The sequence below is a fragment of the Dromaius novaehollandiae genome, chromosome 4, assembly GCF_036370855.1.
Source record: "Dromaius novaehollandiae isolate bDroNov1 chromosome 4, bDroNov1.hap1, whole genome shotgun sequence".
In the NCBI taxonomy this organism is placed as follows: Eukaryota; Metazoa; Chordata; class Aves; order Casuariiformes; family Dromaiidae; genus Dromaius; species Dromaius novaehollandiae.
In genome coordinates this window covers 78,604,749-78,626,643 of record NC_088101.1, presented here as the reverse complement: position 1 = coordinate 78,626,643, position 21,895 = coordinate 78,604,749, and the positions used below count along the sequence as shown (strand labels likewise).

Genomic DNA, 21,895 nt, shown 5'->3' with positions numbered 1-21,895 from the left:
ACACATAAAATTAGATCCCACCTCCTGTGTGGCCTTTCACGAAACCTGTACCCTGGCTGGCTGGCTGGGCAAGCTGGGGAATACACTAATTCTGTAGCTGGTCAGGAGCTGCATACCTGCTGGCCGGTAGCCACCTCTCAGAGCAGTTAAGAGCTCAGTTATGCCTGCCTTCAGGCATATTGAGTCTAGGAAATAATTTAGTTTTCTTTCTACCCAGACACTGGATTTTCATAAAAGTTTTCATCACTTAATATCTTTGCAGCCTCCATCCTATCTCTGCTTTGGTCAAAATTAGCCTGCAGGTTCAAAAGTTATCAAGGAAAGGAGGAGGAGAACAGATGGACGAAAGAGAAGTTGACAGACAGTAGGATTTCATAATCCCCATTGGCATAGGGATTCAGGCTAGATATGGAATATTTTAGGTCAGAACACTGTGCATTTAAACTTCTCATTTTGAAAGAACAAGCCTCTAATGTGAAACAAATTTTCATTTGTCAGACCATCTCAGCTTTTAGGGATAGAGATTAAACCACAGCCTTTCCCTTGCTGGTGTTACAAACATATCTTTGGGATTTCTTGTAGTCCATTTCTCCATGCAACCACAGCCCCATATGCTTCATTATGTTCGTTTTGCAGCTATTTTATGGGTCAAGAATCTTTTTCTCCAAATCATTTTTTTCTTGGTTGTGTTCTGTCAAAACATAATTAAAGGTTTACCTTACTTTCTTTTTTTTTGTTCTAGGAGCAGTTGCTTTGCATCTGTGTCTGAAAACCGGAGAGGTTGCTTACATAGCGTATCGCATTTTTAAGGCATTTTATGGTGGATTCCAACAGATTAAGACATAGACACTTATGGAAAGATGTCTGCAAGCTCTGCATTGTTCCACAGATGCCATATTGCATTTGTTCCACTGCAGAATACGGCGTAGATGTGTCTGATACCTCAGTGAGAAGCTATCGATTATCTATTAGCCAAGGCTATAAGAAAAAAACCTGAGGCATGCAGTTGCTAGGCTTACGTGGGCATTGCTGCTGGTTAGTACAAACCCTCACACTGAGGTACATCTGTCACATGAAGAACACTCATATAAAAGTGTTTTGCTTATCACTGCTTTAGGTTTGGGCTTTTTTTTTCTTTCAAGAAGAATTGGAATAAAAGACTTGGAAATAAGTTTTTAGCTGATGAACTGTAACAGTGTAAACACTTTTTAGTTTTGCATCCTACTGTTCATGGTCACAGTCACATCTGCTACTAGCAGCAGGATTTTATGGGTCTTCGATGCAGATTGCTGCAGTACCAACCAATCTTTGGAAACACACTGTACTAAGAATAAATCATTATTTTAAGGAAATTTATATTCTGGATTAAGCACAGCTTCTGAAGTGTGATTTTTATAATAATAAAGTCAGAATATAGAAATTTGGCATGTTTGCTTTCTCTCACAAGCGCACTCCTCTCTCTAGAGGAACCGTAGATTTCATTCTGAGACCTTGTATTGCCAGAGGAGCAGTCTGAAGTGTTTCGTTTGCTTCAGCTTTATTGGATTCAATGCCTTAAATAAATAATAAAAGAAAAGTCCATACACTTTTGGGCTAACACTGCTAACATATTTAGACATACATTGCACAAGGTTATTTTTTCCCAGAAAATACAGTTTGTTTAATCGACCCCATTGTGGATTAAAACCCCTAGATCAGCAGAGCTGTCTGCAGATGGGTTATGTTCACAAGAAGCTGAACCTTGGTGTGGGAAGATACGCATGGACCCAGCAGGAGCCTGGACAGGGCCTGGGAAGCCCAGCTTGTCCCTCCGCCTGCCTGGTCTGCTCCCGCCGCTCCTAGCACTCCTGCCCCCCGCACACGGGGTCCGCTGCACACACACGAGAGAGCTTTAATAGCGCTGCTGCCTCAGCCGGGGAGCGTAAAAACTGAGTGGGCGAAAGGAAAGTTGCCTCCTACCAGCAGCAATCTCAGCTTATCCAAACCCAGCCCGTTCTGGCACCGGTAATGCCAGCCCTTCATTCATAGTCTGTCCTCAACACCATAATCACACCTTTCTCGTCACAGCAGGGTCCTTAGAAATGCTGGGTAATTCACACATTCTGGAAGCATAACGATAATAATAACTTTGCCACTGAAACCACTTCAAACTACCTATTCTAGAAGAAGCTTTTGGTTATATCATCATGAATTTATTTATGATTTTTAGCTCTTTTCCATTTAAATTGGTTTTGAAAATACAACATTTTCATCCTGACATGCCAGCTTGTGCACTTTTAGTATTAAAAAGTGAAACATGCATTGTTAGCAAGATACGGAAATTTACTTTTCTTATAAACAGATCACAAGACATTGCAAATGTCTTGAAAGAGGCTGTACAGTCCATAAACTGTACAAGATTTACAAAAATACTGCCATAACATTTATCTTAACTCTTTTACCCCATTTGATTAATTCTTGTGCAGAATAACGTAGTGCTGTCCAAAATACAATACTGTTAAAAGTTTATTGTATCTCTTTTCCTGTTGGAGTTCAATTTGTAGTAATCTAATGATTTTTCTGGATTGTATTTTATGCTTATACTGTGATAGTGGTATAAATAAAGCTTTGCTACAAAAATATTTCACCAGGCTTTACTGTGTTTTGTGCATGAATGTTTTTACTGATTCAGCAGCTTAGCTGATTTGAATTAAGCATAAACCTATTGACAAACTACTTGCCATGATTTCAAGTTAAAACTACTATTTGTATATTTTTAAGAACGCTCTATATTAAAATAAAATATTCTTGACACACGGGGGGAAAAAGAAAGATGTCACACATTACAGTTGAAAATAAAATGATACAATTTGCAAACGCACTTCAGTTCTGTTCCCCACCCCCTTCCCTCCCTCTAGTAACAAGCTAAAATTTTCGGGTATTGTCTGGTTATGTCACTTGTGATGTGAATTTCATATTCATTCTAACAAAATACGCATGCAGAACTCGTAGACTGCCTCTTAACATTTCTTTTTTGGTATCTTGTACAGAGCTGGAGTGATTTCCAGTGTAATTATTTAGAACAAAAGCTAATGCATTTCAATTTGCACTTTGTTTTAGAGTTTGGTTTGTCTTCAGAAATGCAATAGTGGAAATTTATACAGCACCTATGGTTAGAGACAAATAATGACTATTGGAGTTACAGTGGGACAACATATGTAATAACTTTAATTTAAATAGCACTCCAAACTTAATACCATGCTATTAATTTGAATAGGTAAAACTCAGTGAGCTCCCTATTAAGTAGTCATTAAACCTGTATGAAGAGATTTGCAAAGAGGAGAAACACGGTACACAAAAAACAAATGATGAAAAATTATAAAAAACTGAAAGCCACAACAAAAAGGTATAAAAATTTGTATTTATATTTTGACGAGATAATGATACAACACAATACTCCGTGTGCTACAGAACGTAGCAAGCACCATGTACGTGTGTACAAATGAGTCTTTACAATATAATACATCTCACAGACTATGAACCGGCCCTGTTGGCTCTAGGTCCCAATGGCTCTGGCACAGAACCCACCCGCTGACACCTTGAGATAATATGAGCAGTGAACTAACGGGTACAGCAGAAGGCTTTCTTTCAGTGCATGTGCTCTGAAATACCATCACTTAAAAATGCTTATTGCACAGACCCTTTCAATTACATGAATTACGTGTAACCACATTTCACACCTTGTATGCAAAATGGCAGGAAGAAATTCCGAAATTAGTTGCCTTTACTCTGCTTTGCTAAACGGCGACTCTCTAGGTGCACATGCACCCCCAGGAAGCTTTTGCTGGGATTAATTTATAATGTTTTAGATAAAAAGAACAGCCAAGATTACCAATAGTTTCTAACAGTTTCTGTTTAATACATATATGCCCTGCATTTTAATTTTAGGTAGCTACATAACACACTTAATATGTTGCTTTGCAGCTACCAATTAAGAATATTGCATTTAGTCAGTCACTTTTGCAAATTGACTAATTTCACTGCTGATGAAACTTCTATTAACTTCTGATATGTTTGCCTCATTAGTTTTATAACGACTGCAACTCTTCTTTAAAAAAATAAATCTAATTCAATTCTCCTTCCATGAATTTGGAAAGCGCACCGTTAGTGAATTAGGCATCAACACTGTTCTTGGCTCTTACACAAACAAAAACAACAGCCTCTAGTAGTAAGCAAGCATAACAGGTTTCTGAAATAATCTGTTTTGCAGACATTACTTTATCGATACCATCATAAAATAGAAGTGTACAGTGGGTATTTTTTTTAATGTTTTTTCCACAGGGATGATCTATGAGGATGGAAAATTTCAGTGATCATTATCGGTCTGTTTTAATGTAGTAAAGTGAAATAATCACTTCTCACACTAGTGGAGACTGCTGTAAATAAATACCTGCAAGAAAAGGAGAAGTACATCGTGCAGCTAGACATGCTTTGGGGTAATGAACAGGAACGTGTTTGCAGCCTGACTTTACATACACACAACTTCGCAGCTTTCAATTTCCAAGGCCTGATCTTTTGGCACTTAAGTGACATTCACAGAAATCAATTAAGCATAATGTACAGCAAAATGCTCAAAATGCTGATATTTTATCACAGTAATTTATTTGTAGTACCTAGATCAACAGAAACAACTTTTTTACAAATGATATTAAGCTGAAACTGGTACAGCTGAACTCATACCCATTAATGTCAAGAAAAGCAATACCCTTTAAGGTCAGGAAAAGCCTTAGTTCTTTAAGTCAGATGCAAGTTGTATTGGCTGCTAAACAAGCAAAAAAAAATCTATTTTTCTCATCCCAAATCTTACACTAAGAAATTAATGTTTTGGATAGAAACTTGTCCATAAATACCAGATAAAAACTTTGTCCTTCTGGATTCTTGGGGGCCTTTTCATGTCTTTTTTAGTCTGATAAAACTCCCACTGGCCTGAGGGGTGTTTTTGCACAGTACAGGAGCCGGTCTTTGGCTGACTGTGTTGTAGAGCTTCTGCTCACCAAACCTTCCCCTTGCAGGAAGATAAATCAGCCGACCTCAGTGGGCTTGGGAGGACACGGGCTTGGCCGAGGCAGGACGGGAGCGAAGGAATAGTCACTGTCCTAATTGCAGCGGAGAATCCGCAGAGAAAGAGTTAAGGGCTTTGGGCACGCTTCCTCTGCCTCCGCGGGCGATGGCAGAGGGTGCACGCAGTACGCTTCCCGAGGAGCTAGAGGAAGAGCTGACCCGGGAGCAGGAGCAGGCGTCTGTCCTGCCGACACCTGCGTGGTGCAGGGGAACGCACTTCCTCCTCTCCTCGGGACAGGAAACAGGCCAAACCTCTAGGTCTCCATAAAAAGCATTTCTTGATGACTTCATCTCTCCGGAAGCTTTACCGCAGAGGAAAAGATCTAGCCCTGTCATCTTTTCTCTGCTCAGTCTTTACCCATGTGGGAATTGTAGGGAAAAAAAGATCAGCGTAGAAGTAACACATGCTCACCTGTTAAAAGCATGGTCATGGCACAAAATGGCAGAACTGCCGCTGCAGCTGTAGCATTTAATCTCAGAGTAAGCAGTAAGCTTTTCGCAGTAACGTGATGATTACAGAGACAGTGGCACGCACACACAAATGCATGCACGCACACAAAGCACGCACACAAATACTCAGCTTAAAATAAAAATAGACCACTATTTTCATCCCTAGATGACACATCCCAGGGCACTACCGTCACAGGTAGCTAAGGAGAATGGTGAAAACCATTTGCAAGGGACTGTTCGGACCCTGACTGTCACTGCTGCCGCCAGCGAGAGCGGGACGGGGCTGCCGCGCTTCACCAGGGGAACGGTGCCGCTCGCAGCAGTGGCCAAACCCTGCGCTCGGCACCAGCGTGCCACCAACTTCAACCAGGCTCCTTCGGTACCATGGGGAGAAAGGGGGCCTGAAAATACCACATTAAACTGGGCTGCGCTTAAGGGAGGATGACACAGTCGATAGGGTTATCTTTTTCTTTACCGTGATTATAGTCCCCACTGTAGTAACTGGGAAAAAAGTAAAAACAAATAAACCCTTTTCATTTCCACTCAAGATTATTCGAGTAATTTTTATTGAAAATATAAGATCTACAAAGCCATGGATACCCAGCGTGGAAGAACTCATTAAGTTAGCACATTCATCTTTAAAAGGAAAATTTCAGGTTGACCTAAGGTACAATAATGTTCAATTTAAAATCTTGTCTTTCCTTCTGTAAGTTTCAAATCTCTTTTCATTAGGAGGTTCTGTGCAAGAGCTGCTTGTCATGAAAGGAAACACTTTACAATTCATGAATGTGTTCATTATATAATAAATGAACAGCAACAATATACTAGCCTTTTTTTTTTTTTCCTGTTAACAGTCGTGTTAAAGTAAACTCTTAATTTTTTCCATGATTTGGAAATTAGTTACATATGCACCAAAGGAGCTAGTAATTTCTGCTGCTTGTCAGCTACACACAATGAGTATATTGCTGTGTGCTTTCCCCAACAACGAGGATTTTAGTAATATGCAAGGTGTATATAACATAATACCAAAACCTGCATCACAGAAAAGGTTAATTGTTTTTGTATTCAGCTGCCAGAGTTTATAACCTTAGGCCCCTCCCCAAAGCCAAAGTAGGGGTGGCCATCAATTAGGTTATTTAACTTAAAAGTATACATTTTCCTTGTTGGCAAGTTCCAAGCAGTAAGCGAGAGTGCAAACAAGGATCTGTAAGCTGCCACAAAATGTATTCATATTTCTACTCTGTGTTGTAAGAGCCAAAGGGAGGACACATGTCAAATGCTGAAAGAACAACTGAATCTTTGTTTTTGATCATAATGGTCAGTATGTCATGAGGTCTTGTATCTGAATGCTAAAAATGGCACCACACTTGGACATCCCATAGCTTCACACAGTACGTTTGTGTTTCCCTAGCCACTGAACATTGGTCTCACAGAGACCCTGACTTTATAAGCTAACAAAATAGAGATTTGGGCGCTGAAGAATTGAAGGGAGGGCTCGTATAAAGACAATTAACCCTCGTACCAACACCTAATTTTCTGATTTTACTTAAAGCCAGACTGAATCAGTTGTGAGAGGGTGAAGATATAAATACACCTCTCTACTTCATTTGTGAGAAGGTGGACAACTGACCATTCAAACAGCGAGTCTTGCAGGAAACAAAGCTTAGTTGTCCTTTAACAATGAGAAGGAGAGGCATACATAAATGGTCACCAAGGCACAATATGACAAAGGTGAAGAGTCCCTGAGACTCTGGTCTGGGTCTGTACCATTCCCCTCCCTATACAAGTAAATGAGAACACTTAGGAAAATATAATACAAAATCTCTTACAGGAAATATAGACTACACTTGCTAAAATCACTTCCCTAAAAGTGTTTATAGCTTTTTTCTTTTTTTTTTCTTTTTTTCTTTCTTTTTTTTTTTTCTTTTTTTTTAAAAGACCTTCTTTAAACAGATAATGCAAAGACTGGTCCATTTTTCTTACCCGGCAAGCCAAGCTCTAATGACTTCACTAAGCAGAAGTTGTATTAAAATACATCTTCATAGTATTGCTACAATTTGGGTAAATATGTTCTGAACAGCTTGATGAGTACTAAATAAACTTTGCTGTTTTACAGCATACATTTTAATTTTTTTGCACTTTTTTTAAGAATAGAAAATGCAATTATAGTGTGCAAAAGAAAAAAAAGATTAATTATCTTCTAGCTGAATACTGTAATTTTAAGCCATGCCTTCCATAAAAATGTATTGACATCTGTAAATAGGAAAAAAAAATACAAGCAAACAGTAATTTCATTTCCTTGCAAGGAAAGATTAATTATCACAATCTGGATCACTTGAGTCTGTATTCTTCAAACAACACAAAAAACCCCAAACAAACAAAAACACTGAAATGCTTCAAATATCATCCATTCCACGGTAACAGGATAAAACCGCAGTGTTGCTTTCTACTAGTCCTGTTAACATGGACAGAATGAATTGCTGCTGGTTGGATATTGAATACAAAAAAGCAAAAGAAAGTTGAGATCATCCCACATGAAGTCATTATTAGAGCTGGCTTTTCCCCCATTTTGAAGTACAGTAGTGACTTGTAAATATGACCTTTTCTAAAGATCATCTGAGATTTGAAGATTTATCTGCCTGCTTCACTCAAACAACAACTGCTGAAAGAATTTATACTATACAGCCCGCCATACAGCGTTCAAAATGTTTTTTTCATGAAAAAATACCATGAGAAAAAGTAGTTTTAGTTTTTATATCTTTGAATCACTAACCACCTTGTAGATTCCTTTTATTCTTCGATGTCTGAAAATGTTTCTGCAAAATCAAAGAACTGTCAAACTTCCTTATGCCATCATATGCTTCCAACAGTTTGAATTTAATACTTCTTGAATGGAATGATGTACTTTATTTTCCTTAATTTGCAGTATGGCTACATCAAGCTAGCTTTAAGTCACAACTGTACCTAGCCACAGTTCTCTGCAGCAAACCCATGATTTACAATATCTGATATTGTGGTTACAGTGCAGGGAACCGTGGGTAAGAAACCTCCATTTCAGAGTACTGTGGTTGGGGTTTCCCGGAAGAGTGGCAGTTGACACCTCTGGAATTTTCATATATAAGTGCTTCAGTCAGATGGTCCTGAGTTGGAGTGGTAACTCAGGCACTATGAGAGCCTGGCATTCAGTCTGCGGGAATGTGTGTAACCTCCATCACTCGAACCGCTTTGCAAACTGTAGTGGTCTTCAGCATCACTGGCACTTCCAATACTGTCCATTTCACCTGGTGTATACTCCATTCCTTCAATGTCTACTTCTAAATAAAACATAAGAAGGCACATGTTCAGAAATTCAGTGGTTACAGCAAATTATCAGGGGCAAGCATTGCCTGGGTAGATCAGGTGAAACCTGACTCATACTTCATTTTCTTAAATAATAAGACATGGGACAGTAATTGAGGAAACTGAGGAAAGTATCCTGTTGTCCACTTGAGAATTAAAATTCCTTCTGTCCTCATGCACAGAAATATACAGCATGACATCAACACCAAATGCTGTCCCAGAACTGTTCCAACCTGTGCGTAGACTTGATTAAAAAAAAGAAAAACCTCAAAGGCTATAAAACTGTAGCAGAGTCCATGATAATTCCAACCTACACAGGTGCCAGCTAGTAGCAACTGTGGTGCAGCCATCTGTCCATTAACAATTGCGCCGTGACTGACAACTCATCTCCCACAGACCCTGAAAGTCAGTGCATGCGAGCTCTCAGTTACAGAAAAACTGCAAATAAGAAAATAAGAAATGGTGATGGGGAGCTTGAAAAGCTCTGTGTTAAATGGGAACCAAATGTAGAAAACTCTTGGTTTATTCAGAAAATATTTGAAAAATTCACAGTAAAGTGGAATTAATTTATTCACACAAATAAATTAAGAAATCTTTTTTTCCAAGAAGAAAATATTATGCCAGCCTTACCAATAATTACACTAAAAATTCTGAACGTGAAATGGTAATTGTTTAGAAAACTGGCAAAAACACATGCAGTATAAATAGCTGTATAGAAATCAAAACTGATCAGAAAAAAGAGTGTTTTGCAAAGAATATAAAAAAAGATGCAGTAGGTTTTTATTCTGCCGATTGCTTAATGGAAAAATTTTCTCTGGGTTTTGTCGAAAGCTTGATTTTAGCCCTAAATAATATTTTTGTATTTTCTTCCTTCCCTACTTCCCTTTTCCTTCCTGCTCTTGCAACTGCCTTTTGGAAGTCCTTGTTCAATTACCTTGTTCGGAATCAGTGGATATTGTTGATCCCATACTGTCAGTGCGGATACGCTCCATGCCCTGCACGGATAGCTGCTCCAATCTGCGTTTGAGGTAGCGGTGCTCCCGCTGTAATTGTTCTTTAATATTTAGAGCTTTTCGGTCCTGTTCTTCCAATTTCTTAAAGGGAGAGAAAATTAATAAGCCAAGAGTTTTTACTAATGTTAAAGCATAAGTAATGTAAGATTTTTTCATAAACAGTAATTTTAAGGCAGGAATTGATGATCAGGCAAAATCTTCATCAATACAGTTCTAAGAAATTCAGTAGAATTTAAGCTGGCTAGGTCAGAACTGAATTTGTCTCATAATAAAATACACAGACACAGAAAAAAGGAATCCATTAGAGACTGTTTTGCCCCTAGTAACAGTTCCTCAGCTAAGACCAAATTATTCTAGCCTTGGTTCTGGAGAATATTTAAAACATTTTGCCAGGCGAAAGTGGCATCATCCTTGATAAATAAAAATAGCTCACATTTCAGTCAGAATGTAAAGCTTCTTTAGGTGAAATAAGAGACATCACTACAAGGAAACAACTGGGAGTCTCTTGAATGCCCTCCCTCATACCACAGGCTGTATATATTTTTACCATTTCAAGTGCTTCATTAGTAATACTGCAGTATCGCTTATATAAAGTAGAAAGTGTTTACAACAATTTGCTTTGTTTTTGTATTTTTCTTTCCTAAAATTTCTCTGGAGCAAATATAATAATTCTATGACAGCCTCCTACAAAATCAGTGGTATTAATTAAAAATTTCTTAGTAAATAGCCTGTGAAAGGATCCTTGCACTATCTGCCTGAAATTTCCCCTGCAGCCTGAATTAAAGAAGGTATTAATTTTGGAAATAAAAAGAATACCTCATTCCTCATAAGATGTGCTGCACTGTTGATACAAAGGTAATAGAAATAGCTTTTAAGATTTCAACTGAACCCTTTTCCAAATCACTGATAGCCATTTTCAGAAACAGACTATATCACGGGGGAAGAAAGTATAATGTGTAATACGATAATGGGTTCACAAACAGGAAGTAAAAAGCAAAAACCCTTGTAGCAAAACAAACAGGGTTTTTTTTTTGTCTGATTCAGTAAATTACAGGTTCTAGCAGTAAAAGCAGTTATAAGAAAGAGCAAATTTCTCTTTGAACTGTGCTTCCTTGTCCACTGAGTTTCAGGAGATTTACTGGGAGTAGACACAGTCGCTGCCAACTCCTCCGTACTGCCTGAACAAACCTGTGCTTGGTTTTCTAGAGGGCAGAGGAGTGTGAGGGTTACAGCAAGCCACAAGCCAAACAATTGCAAAGATTTTGCTGTTCCAATGTAACCCTGAAAGCAGAAGTATTCATCTTGTGAAAAATTGCCATTATTGAACTGGGCAGTTTCCCAGCTGAATGAAACCTAAGTTCTGTAGCTTCATTTTAAGCCTTCTCCAAGGCAATACATCAGTTCGATATGCACTGCACACAGATACACAACGTTGTAATAAGAAAAGGGGTTGGTACCTCTGTATTCACAACTAACCAAATATGCCCAATTGATCCGATTCTCCTTTTTTTTCCTGGCTACAATCCCAACTCTAACAACTATTTTAGGAATGGACTCAATGATTCACATTCAGGAGACTGAACACTGTCCAATCATTCAGGGCAAGTTTCAGTGCATGGGGGCGTGTGTGAAAAGTTCAGATCTAATTAAGGTGACTGCCTGTTCTGGAAACGCAGGGCAGGCGTGAGCAGGCTCTGGCAGCACGGGGATGGTAGCGGTCCCGGCCCTGGAGAAAGTGCTGCTAGCTATCTGGAAGGCCTCTAGACCTGACGAAGAGAAGCAATTAAGTGGCAGTACAGTTAGGATAGGTTCAGTTAAAAACTTAAAAACAAAACTAAACTCCAGTTTCATTTTTCGGAAACTAAGTACTTGATATGGTGCATAATGGACTCAGAGACAATCTCTTCCTTTTTTTCCTCTCTTTTTTTTTAATATCAGGAGCTGAAATGGTAACTACATGGCTCATCTCTCACACCTTCCACTTGTAAAAACAGCTTTCCAATTTGTATGCATAAGCCCATGATAGGGGTGCAGCCCAAGACAAAAAAACACATGCAGTGCCTTTCATGCATGTTAGCCTGAATTATAAACAAGAGACCAAAACCTCAAATGGTAAAAACAGGGGTTGCCCAGCTGGAGTAAATGTGCTTACAAGAGCTGAAGAAGTAGTTCAATAAACTTATTGACAAGAATGGTTTTGATTAAATTCATCTCTAATACTTCATACGAATTATACCATTCCTGCAATTGCAATGATAACTTCATGCTGCACAACAGCAGGCTGTTTTCAAAAATATTCCAAGATTACTGGCAGTGCTCAACCTCTCTTGACACTTCATTTTTCTTGATCTATTTTCCTGGAACATTGAAAAAAGGCCAGATGAATAATTACAGTCTGGACACTGTAGCAGAAATTTGTTTTTTAACTTTGACATTTAAATACTCAGTTGTCCTATTTCCATACATAGCCCCCTCCCTTGAAAACTACCTAAATGAAAATGGCAGCAAAGGTATCTTAGGGAGAGAGGAGGCCTCAGGGTAAATTCCCCTTGTACTACCTGTGCAGCCCCTACTGCTCCTGATCACAGGTGAGGTTTTAGGGGTTTTTTGTTTGGTTGGTTGTTTCTTTTTTAAACTTCTGGCTCAGATGCTACATGAATGAAACAAGCAAGGCAAGTGGCAGCTATCACGATACTTCATTTTATTTTTGGTTTCTTTTAAATGATTGTCAAGCACTCCAAGATCTAGTCATCAAGATGTGGGATGGGATCAGACTAACTAGTAGCTATAATCCCTTCGACTCCATTAGTTATTTCGATCATGAATAGATCTGCCTTTTTACCTTGAAATCAATGCAGTACAATGCTAGTTGGCTCAGTCTTAAAAAAAATAAATATATAAATCAAACAACAGCCATGATACTTTTATTTTTGTAAAATATAAGATAAACCATTAATAACTAAGCAGAAATCACCAACATTTTATATATCTGAGACCACAAAGTAAATTTCAAAACTCTTAAACTTGATACTGTGGCTGAAATACTTGCATTTAATAAGGGCCAATATATCCAGAAGATTGGACATATGGATATGGACTTTGTGTGAGATATTGTTTCCTCTCAATGGATACACATTCTGGGAGATTCTGCTTTAAAAGAAATAAAAATACGGATGAATATTTTTACCTTGATATGCATCTTAGCTCTTTTCAACAGACTTAGAGTAGTGTGTCTGGTGCTGTCTGGCCCAAGAGGCACAAGCTGTTTTAGCTGTTCCAAATATAGCCGGAGCTTAGCCCGCCTGAAATTATTAAAAATGAAGAGCGTTGTAGTAAAGTTACCCTCAAATAGCATAGCCTATATGCAAACACCATCTGTTTGCAGGATCTCTGTGCACAACTTGATTCAAGAGTGGCTTCCTTTCCCCTCCCTTTGGCAAAGTTTCAGACCAAAAGGTCACTTGAAATACAGTAATACTCCTTGGCCCATTTATATAGTATTTTCGTATCTATATTTTGAAGCTGTTTGCTCAGTCTGGTCATCCCCAACCTATAGAAGAGGGGGAGTACGTTCAGAGAGAGCGAATAAACTGACCAAGGTTGCATGAGGTGGGAAAGCTGGGACTTCACTCCAACTCGGCGATTTCTCCAGGCAGAGATTTGCCGGGGTTGGGAGGAAGGAGGCTGCGGACCCCGGTGCCCCGCTCGCCGTAACCGGCCCTGCCCGATGTGGCCGGCGCGCTCCCGCTGTGCAAGGCGAGGGCGGCCACCTGCCTCAGCCGCGGCTCGGAGCTGCTTCCAGCCGGGCTTGTGCATTATTCCAGCAGGAGGTCTGGGCTCCCTCTCCCCTCCCGCCTACCGGTGCACAGTCCCCTGCGGGGAAGGTGCCATTCCCCCTTCCATTGTGCAGCCAGAACAATGTTTATTCTAAACACCAAAGAGGAAAAAATAGCTCCAGCTATGCTGGGTCCTGTTTGCTACAGTATTGCTTTGTGAGTAGTGCTCCTCCTCCTCTCAGCCATCTCTCTGCTGTATTAATAACATTAAATCCACCAGTAAAAAGAAGATAAACAAAGTGACATTTCTACAAAGTGATGCTTCCTTTTCGATTTTTAGACCTTCTGTATTTCTTTGAGAAAGAAGCTGGCAAAAGAGACAGAATGGCCTATGAAACAGTTAATTTCATCTATCCAAAACAAGGCTGTGACAAACAAAAGAACATTCTGTGAGTATATTTCTACAATTAAAACCCAAAGAAAATCCCTCCTACTTTATGCATAATATTGAACAGGAATCCACAGGAAATTACCCTTCATTTTTACCATGAAATAGATACAAAACAACATGAGCAACATCTGTAATATTCTTTTCTTGCAGACATATTCTACTCCTGCAAAATAGTCTAAATATATTCTAAATTCTAATATTCTAAAATAGTCCATTCTTGCAAACAAACTTTGCAGGAAATTACATGCCTCTGGTCCAGAATGAACTTATTTCTCCCTGTGAGCAGTCAGTTCAGAACAATCGGTTCAGCATCTGTATTTGAAATGCAGCTTAAGATAATTTAATACACATGGAATGACAAATTATAGATATGTAATTGGAATGATTAGTGTAATGTGAAAACAGCCTGAGAATTAATGGGGAAAAAAAACCCACAGCAAAATAAAATCTAATTAAAATACAGCACTGTAATGCTATGACTACACACTCACAAGTTCATTTGTGACTGCCTGTAAGTCAGCAATGTGTTAGGTATGAATTCAAAGAGAATTTCTGTAAAATTGTCAATTCTTTCTTTAAGCCACTTAGAAAAAGGAGGATTGCTGAAAATGTGCGTCTTGAGAGAAACTGCTGACATGCTTTGTTTAGGCCTAGGGTTTTTTTTTTTTTTTAATACAAAGCTCTAAACTTAATCATCTATTTTTAAACCACTACCAACAACAAAGTCTGGGGTAAATATTCCCACGAGTAGCCCCTCAGACTGCAAAGCGGTGCTCAGCTTGCTGACTTCAACTGGGACAGACATGGCTTCTTAAAACAGATCCAAAAGGTGAAGTACCAGCATTAGGGACTACAGGTATTAATGCAGAGAACAGGTACATTTCTATTTCTGTATCTGTAGCCCCTAACAGCTACCTGGCTGCTTTTGTGTTTAAATAATAATTTTGCTTCAGGGACTAAATTCAATTAATCTTTTTGGTTTTTAAATGGCCTCTAAACATGCACGCAACCGTCTGCGTCACTCAGCACAACTTGGATGCGACTCTATTTAGACAGCTGACAGAGAAAGCGGAGACAAGATAAAGGAGGATGTGGCAAGGAAGCGGGAAATAGTTCCTAAGTAGTAAAATAGAAAGTTAAATACATTAACATGCAATAATCAATATGCTTGCAGTAATTAAAAGCATTATAAAGAGTATGCAGAACTGTTAATCTGAGATGTTTCTAATATTAATCCTGAGAAACATTAATAAAGCCAGACTACATACTCAATTTATCTTCCTTCTGTTAATGTTTGAAGAAAGTCTGCTTACCACAGGGGACAAAATAAGGTTTTAGTATACTTCATTACCATCAGCTGGAGAATTAACAGCAATATTACCAAGCTGCAGTGGACAACAGCTGTGTGTCTTTTTAAAGCATTAATACTTTTCTGTTCTGTGCAAACCAAGTAAAACAGTACTTTACGGAAGTGCCACGAAGAACACGTGACTGAAGCAAATAAGACTATTTTAATTCATCAATATAAAGAATTTTAAAAAGCTAAATACATTAAAAATTGTTTAAAATTATTCTCAGCACTAATAATTGATAGCACTAAATGTAATAAATACAGCAACTAAAGGGCCTGTTCTACCTTTATCCTTTTTACAATGGGACTTTGTCATTCGTTTACTCAGTATCTATGAAACTGTGAAAGATTTCACAGCACAGGCACATCCATCTTTGCATGAATACAGGCACATTTCCGTGGCTAATCCACATAACACAACGGCATCATCAGTGGCATAGACTGTGAACATAAAAAAGAACAAACCATCATAATTACTACGACACTAGAGTCAATGTGCCCCCCATGTTTTTCAGTTTGCAAGTCCTAGAAAAAAAGGCAAGAACGCAATAAACATTTCAGGCATGTTATGGTAACAGCTCTCAGCAACAGGAACGAGGGACTCAAACTTCACAGCAGATAAATTGTCACATACAGAATCTGCCAGCAGTAATTCCTCTTTTACCGCAGGGAACTGACAGCCTTCTCTCCTCGGCTGATTATAACCATCCAAGGAGGCAAAGACAATCGCTAAGGTAATCACGGCCTGCGCTGCTCAGGGATCTGCGGTTCACGCCTTAAACTCTACCTGGAAAATGAGCGAGGAACCAGCTGGTCCCAGGGCGACGGGTAAGGGAGCGCGCACACGAGGCATGGCAGGATGCTCTGCTCCGGCCCGGGACCCGACCGCTGCACAGGCGCAGCACCGTGCCAGGCCGCTGACGTGGTGCCTAGGAAAGCACACACTTTTCTCACCTCGTAAGCATGCACAGAAATATCCCTCGCTGCTGCTACTAGCTGATTTTACCAGAGGAGGTAAGGATCCAAAAAAAGCCCTCAAAAACCAGCATCCCCAAGCCCTGACACAGAAGCGAGGCCCTGGGGCGCAGCGCAGGAGTCTGCGCTTTGGTACAGCTCTGCCTGAGACAGGCAGGGGCAGGATGTGTGACCTGGCTCGGATTCACTGCGTTTTCGTTTCTGCTACAAGATAAAGCAATTTCAGAACTTCAGCGTTTCCACATAAGTGAGCTCACAATATGGCCCTATAAATCTGTACTACAGCTATTCTGGTGTTTAATAAAAATGAATTATTAACCCCAAAAACTTGGTAAACCTTCCCCTTAAGTGGCTATGTTCAGAAGCACTGGGTGGTTCATCACTTTCACATCAATGAGAAGGGGACTTGTTGACAACCAAGGTAATGGCGACCGTCCGAAATTCCTGTAAGCTGGTTTTAAACCCATGAATGCAGCAACGGGCAATGCTTATCACATATTTCAAAAGGGATAGCAAAATGTATCCTGAACCACAAAGTTTTGAGGGATTGGTAGGCTGTGCGTGGGGTCTCTTTGTTATTATTAACCACCAATTTCCCAGCTGTTTCTGCTGGGAAGTCAAAACCCGCCTCGGGGGCCTTTCACCTCATGGCATAGGTTACAAAACAAAGCAGCAACACAGTATGGTTAGGGATTTCCTCTGTAGCACAAGGACATCCACCAAAAGCTCATTTGGAGACCACTGACTCTAGTCTAGAGACTCCAACCTGCTCTAGTGCTTGACTGTGAAAAGACAGGGGCAGTGCTGGCCGGAGGAACTACAGTTCACCACTTCTCCAAGAGGCTGTCATGCAAAAATAAATCAAAATTTTTGACTCTAACCAATTTCAAATTTGCATTAAATGAATCTGCTAAATAGTGGTCAATAAGGTCCCCCATATGTATGAAATCATAGATGCAAAAATCCATTTTAGCACACCAAGAAAGGCAACATTAAGACTCAGAGAAGGAAATAAAGCACATTGTTCACACTGGATAACCTTCATTCTAAGGAAACTACAATAATTCCAAGAAATTCCTACAACTAATTAAAGGGTAGTTACAATGGGAGCAAAATACTTCTCAGTAGGGCCGAGCAATGTAACAAGAGGCACTGGCTGTGAATTAGGAGGTTCAGACTGGACACCAGGAAACAAGTTTTTAGTAGGGTGGCAGTGCAGCACTGGAAGAAGTTGACTAGAAAGGCTGTATAAGTTCTGTCCTTGGAGGTTTTTCAAGATTTAGCTGGACAAAGCCACGGCTGACTTGATTGAACATCAGCAACAGTCCCACTAGAAGCAAGAGACTGGACTAGACACATTCTAGAGTCATTCAGAGATCCCTTCCAGTCAAGGGTTCATACAGTCACAGAAACGTTTGTTTGTAAAGCTGTAGCATTCGACTCACAAGATTGCTCCCACTCACCTACCAACAAAGGACCGATGACTTAGAACTGTGCCAGTCTGATGCAATACAGTGCTGGCTTTGCGGAGCGGCCTGATCCACCTACAGTCTTTCCCCAGGGGCTGTCCACAGTTTTTATAATAGATCCCACCCAGTAGTTAGAAATAGCCATTAGCTAGTCAAGGAGCACACGGTTGTGAAGCTCTTCAGGCAATATTTGCACGGTTTTTTGATGGCAGCCAAGTTATGTTTCCTAAACCATACAAGTAAAAATCCAGAGGGCTTATCAAGTATCGGGGGGAGAGAAGAGCATCCGTCATTTAACCCCCTGATCTGCACAAGGCCAGCCGGAGAGGCAAAGGCTTCCTGCGGCAAATGTACACGCACAGCAAGTTGCACGGTCCTCAGCATGGCATGTCTCAGGCAGGCGTACGTGAAATTAAATGACCACCGACGTTCATAACAGAAACAGGGTGACAGAGAAAAATCCTGTCCTGTTCATGTGAAACCCTGGCAACTGTGCTGGGAATGTGTGCTTGTCAATCATACCACTCGGGCTGGGGAAAGCCATGCCAAGAGTGCCGCTGACAGCCTTCCACACGTTCGTGATAGGTAGCATGGGATGAGCATTTCCTCCGAGCTGCTCCCAAGGCCGTAAACCACAGCTCCAGCAGTTGACGTTCTGCTGCTGACTGCCAGGGATGACTGGCAGGAAGGGCTTTTAGCATCAAAATGACAATGCTCATCTGTTTCTCTACCATCACGGGCAAGAGCCTAAGACTCACTAGATACAAAGCAAATTCATGATGGTGTTCATCTTCTACCTCCTTAAGCTCTCAGTCCACAGCCTTCCCAAGTTAGAAGAGCAACTTTCACACTTGCACCCACTCGCTTGTTGACCCAAGGAGAGCTGTAAACGGGAAGGAGCAACTCTTACTGCTAGAGTTTGTCGTCCCATCTGTCCTAAAACAGCTCCATCGTGTTCACACCCTAAACACTCCTAAATTATCCAGGCACAAGACAGAGCTGCCTTGGCCATATCAGGTGGCTTCTTTGAGATGCAGTGTCTCCAGCTGTTGGGCAGCAAAGATTTGAAAAGCTAGTAAACAGGCAAAGAGCAACAAAACGTCCGTACCACTATACTGCGTGTGCTCTATTTCTTTTTGTGTTGGCTCCAGCAGAGATTGGCTGGGCTAGAGCGGGAACTGTCTACTCCATATTGCTTCACCACCCACGGTTCAACGTACCTGTCACCCCACAGTGCATCGCTGACGCGTGTATTGGCACGTAGGAACACCTGCCTCACCAGAAGGCCTTAAACTGGTCCTTCTGCAGGATGCTTTCAATGCTAGGAATGCCTGCATGGCTGAACATCTATCTGTATTTCAAATGTTCCAAATTCGTCTAAACTAACTGTGCAAACAGGAGGTTGAAATACTCTTAAATCAATTGCTACATCTACTAATTCTTCGTGACATACTGAAAAGGACATCTGTAGGTTGAACACATTGAAAATGAAATCATTAGGAGCTGCACTGTGAGAACAACAGATATATTTGAAACAGATACCAAAATTAAAAATTCACCATCTTTGTGCTTTAATCAATTCAATGCAAAAATTAGGCAGCCTCAAACCCTATTGTAAGGCCCAACTCTGTCCTTCCTCACATGTAAAGCACACAGAATCAGAATTAACAAAACCCCTGCTTCAAAGAATTAAAAACTATTACAGGTAATGCAAAGAAAAGAATTAGAAACGAATCTTGAAGAGGCAATATTGTTATAAATGGAACGCAGTTACCAAAGCAATTTGAATTCCTTCTTCTCTGTTTCACATTTTTTCCCACATTTAACATATCCCAGTCCTGGTGCTGAGCAATGAAATGGAAGCTAATGCACCAAGGTTTAAGTATAGAGCAGTCACTGATTGTTCGTTGTTGCCAAATGACAATGCAATCTGGATTAATAATGTTCACCGGATGAAGTCAGAGAGGCGTTTCTAACCAAAAATTCACTTCTGGAACCAAACGTTCTCAAAGTACATTCTGAACCAAAGAGTTTTGGGCTGAGCCCATAACCCTAGGTCAGAGACCCCAGAAATAAGCAGTGTTTGTTTTTTCTCTCTAAAAAAAGCTCATTTTGCCTCCCTACTGGTTCTGAAATTCAGCATAGAATACAGAAGTAAGTTAACTGTAGTCATAACATGCTCTTGTTCTTACAGGAAGACTGTTCACAGTTTTATTTATGAAATGCAAATACCTGCGACCGGGGAGCACTAGCGTTTTAGTCACAGCGAATCAGCAAATACGGCGGCTCAGGATCCTTCATGACATGCAGTGGACGTGACAAATACAGACAGCATGATTATTTACATTCTTACCATTATTTCTAAGTTTTAAAAAAATGCAGACCAGCAGTTACAAACTCCCCCATCACGACTTCCGGATTCACCTGTCACAAAGGTTAAAACCATAAACAGGAACTTTGCCCGCCTTTCGACTGCGCCGGCAGCTCTTTCTTATGCTGAAGGACACAGTTTGGTATGGCAAGTCGAGACCTTTCTAGTGGCTACCGCTCGCTCTTTTATGCACAGCCACACTCTGAGTGGTGACAGAGTTTTGATGGAAAAGGCTTTAATGGTACCGAGTATGAAATGCTTTCGTATTATTTTGTATACTCTGGAATAGCTTGTTCATATCTACAGCGCAGGTACACATGTAACTACATATCCCAGTCTGCCTGGAAAAAGTGCTTAGGCATATATGCCTCACTCTTCTTTAAGCTAACACTTTTCCTTAAAAGAAGTATCAGGAATGTTATATTTACAGCTCTACAATGCTTTTTGTAAGCTGGCAAAGAAGATTCTGTACCAGAATACATTCTGTACCAGAATACATTTGTTTACAAAGGCATTTAAAGAGATTATACATAAGACTTCGGTCTTATAAAATCACAGAAATTCAATCATATCAAAATGGTTCCAAATAAACCAATTAATTAATGGTCCAGACAGAATTTAGTGTATCTTAGGAAAGAGATGAAATACAATGAAAGATAATAACCTCCATTAAAGTTTTAAATCCTGTCTTTTCCATATCTGTCAGTCAGAATTTCAATACTTTTACTCTACAAAGGAGTATAATATATAGTATAATAAATAATATATAATAAATAGTATTTTTTTCAAAACAGGCTCTAACTCATACTCAAGCTGCACAACCTATTTCAACTACACAACAAATGTACTTTAGCGAAAAGGGAAGAAAACCTCTTAGTACTGAAGCACTGTACCATGGCAAGGCACCCGGTGTGCCGCACTTGCACATTCTGATTGCTACGAGATGTGTGAAATATTTGCTTACAGCTGAATGCCTCAAAGTCAAAAACAGAAAATTCAGTGGCGCCCTTGCAGGAAACCTCTTTGATTTTTATTATACAAGAAAAACTAAATCAAACATCAGCGTTCTGTAGTAGATGCACATTTTTGTTTACGCAGAACAAAAAGCTGAAGGGTGTACTGCAGGTGAAGATTCATATGAGGTTTGCTCTAAATCACATTTTTTAATCTGTGTCTAATATCTCATACAGGCCTCTGAAACGAACTTCAGCAGCAAAGCAGGGGAGGGGACTAACAGATGGAAAAAGCTGCGAGTGCCCTTTCAAAGCCATTCTTAGTGAATTAAATGCCATAGCCCTGCAACCAGTGCAGCAGCCCATTTCACTTACTTTAGTATTAACGAGAAGTTTCATGCTCTATATGCATTTTCAGTGTGCTGACTATTTTTGTGCATCTATCTACTTCACTAAATCTGTACAGAAATTGGCCAGAAGTTTTAGCAGCCAGTGAGCTGGTGGTCTCTGGGTGCTCTGCAAGTACCCAAACACAGGACGTTACTTGCCTACGAAGGCAATGGCCTGCACACGTATCTTGCGATGATTAGCTTTAAAAGAGTTAACGCTGCTAACAAATTAGACATCCACAAGTTTTCATGCGAATA

General features: G+C 40.0%; 1 protein-coding gene across 3 annotated transcripts in view; it reads right to left on the bottom strand.

Moving 5' to 3' along the window:
- Positions 1 to 6,099: 6,099 nt before the first annotated feature.
- MXD4 (MAX dimerization protein 4) overlaps positions 6,100 to 21,895 on the bottom strand; it is a 40,274-nt gene continuing 24,478 nt past the window's right edge. For all 3 annotated transcript variants that reach the window (XM_026112692.2, XM_026112693.2, XM_026112694.2), the window contains exons 4-6: positions 13,090 to 13,204; positions 9,824 to 9,983; positions 6,100 to 8,864 (exon numbers count right to left, since the gene is read on the bottom strand). In XM_026112692.2, the coding sequence (XP_025968477.1) occupies positions 8,716 to 8,864; positions 9,824 to 9,983; positions 13,090 to 13,204 (424 nt within the window). In that variant the 3' untranslated portion in view covers positions 6,100 to 8,715. The remainder of the gene's footprint in view (positions 8,865 to 9,823; positions 9,984 to 13,089; positions 13,205 to 21,895) is intronic.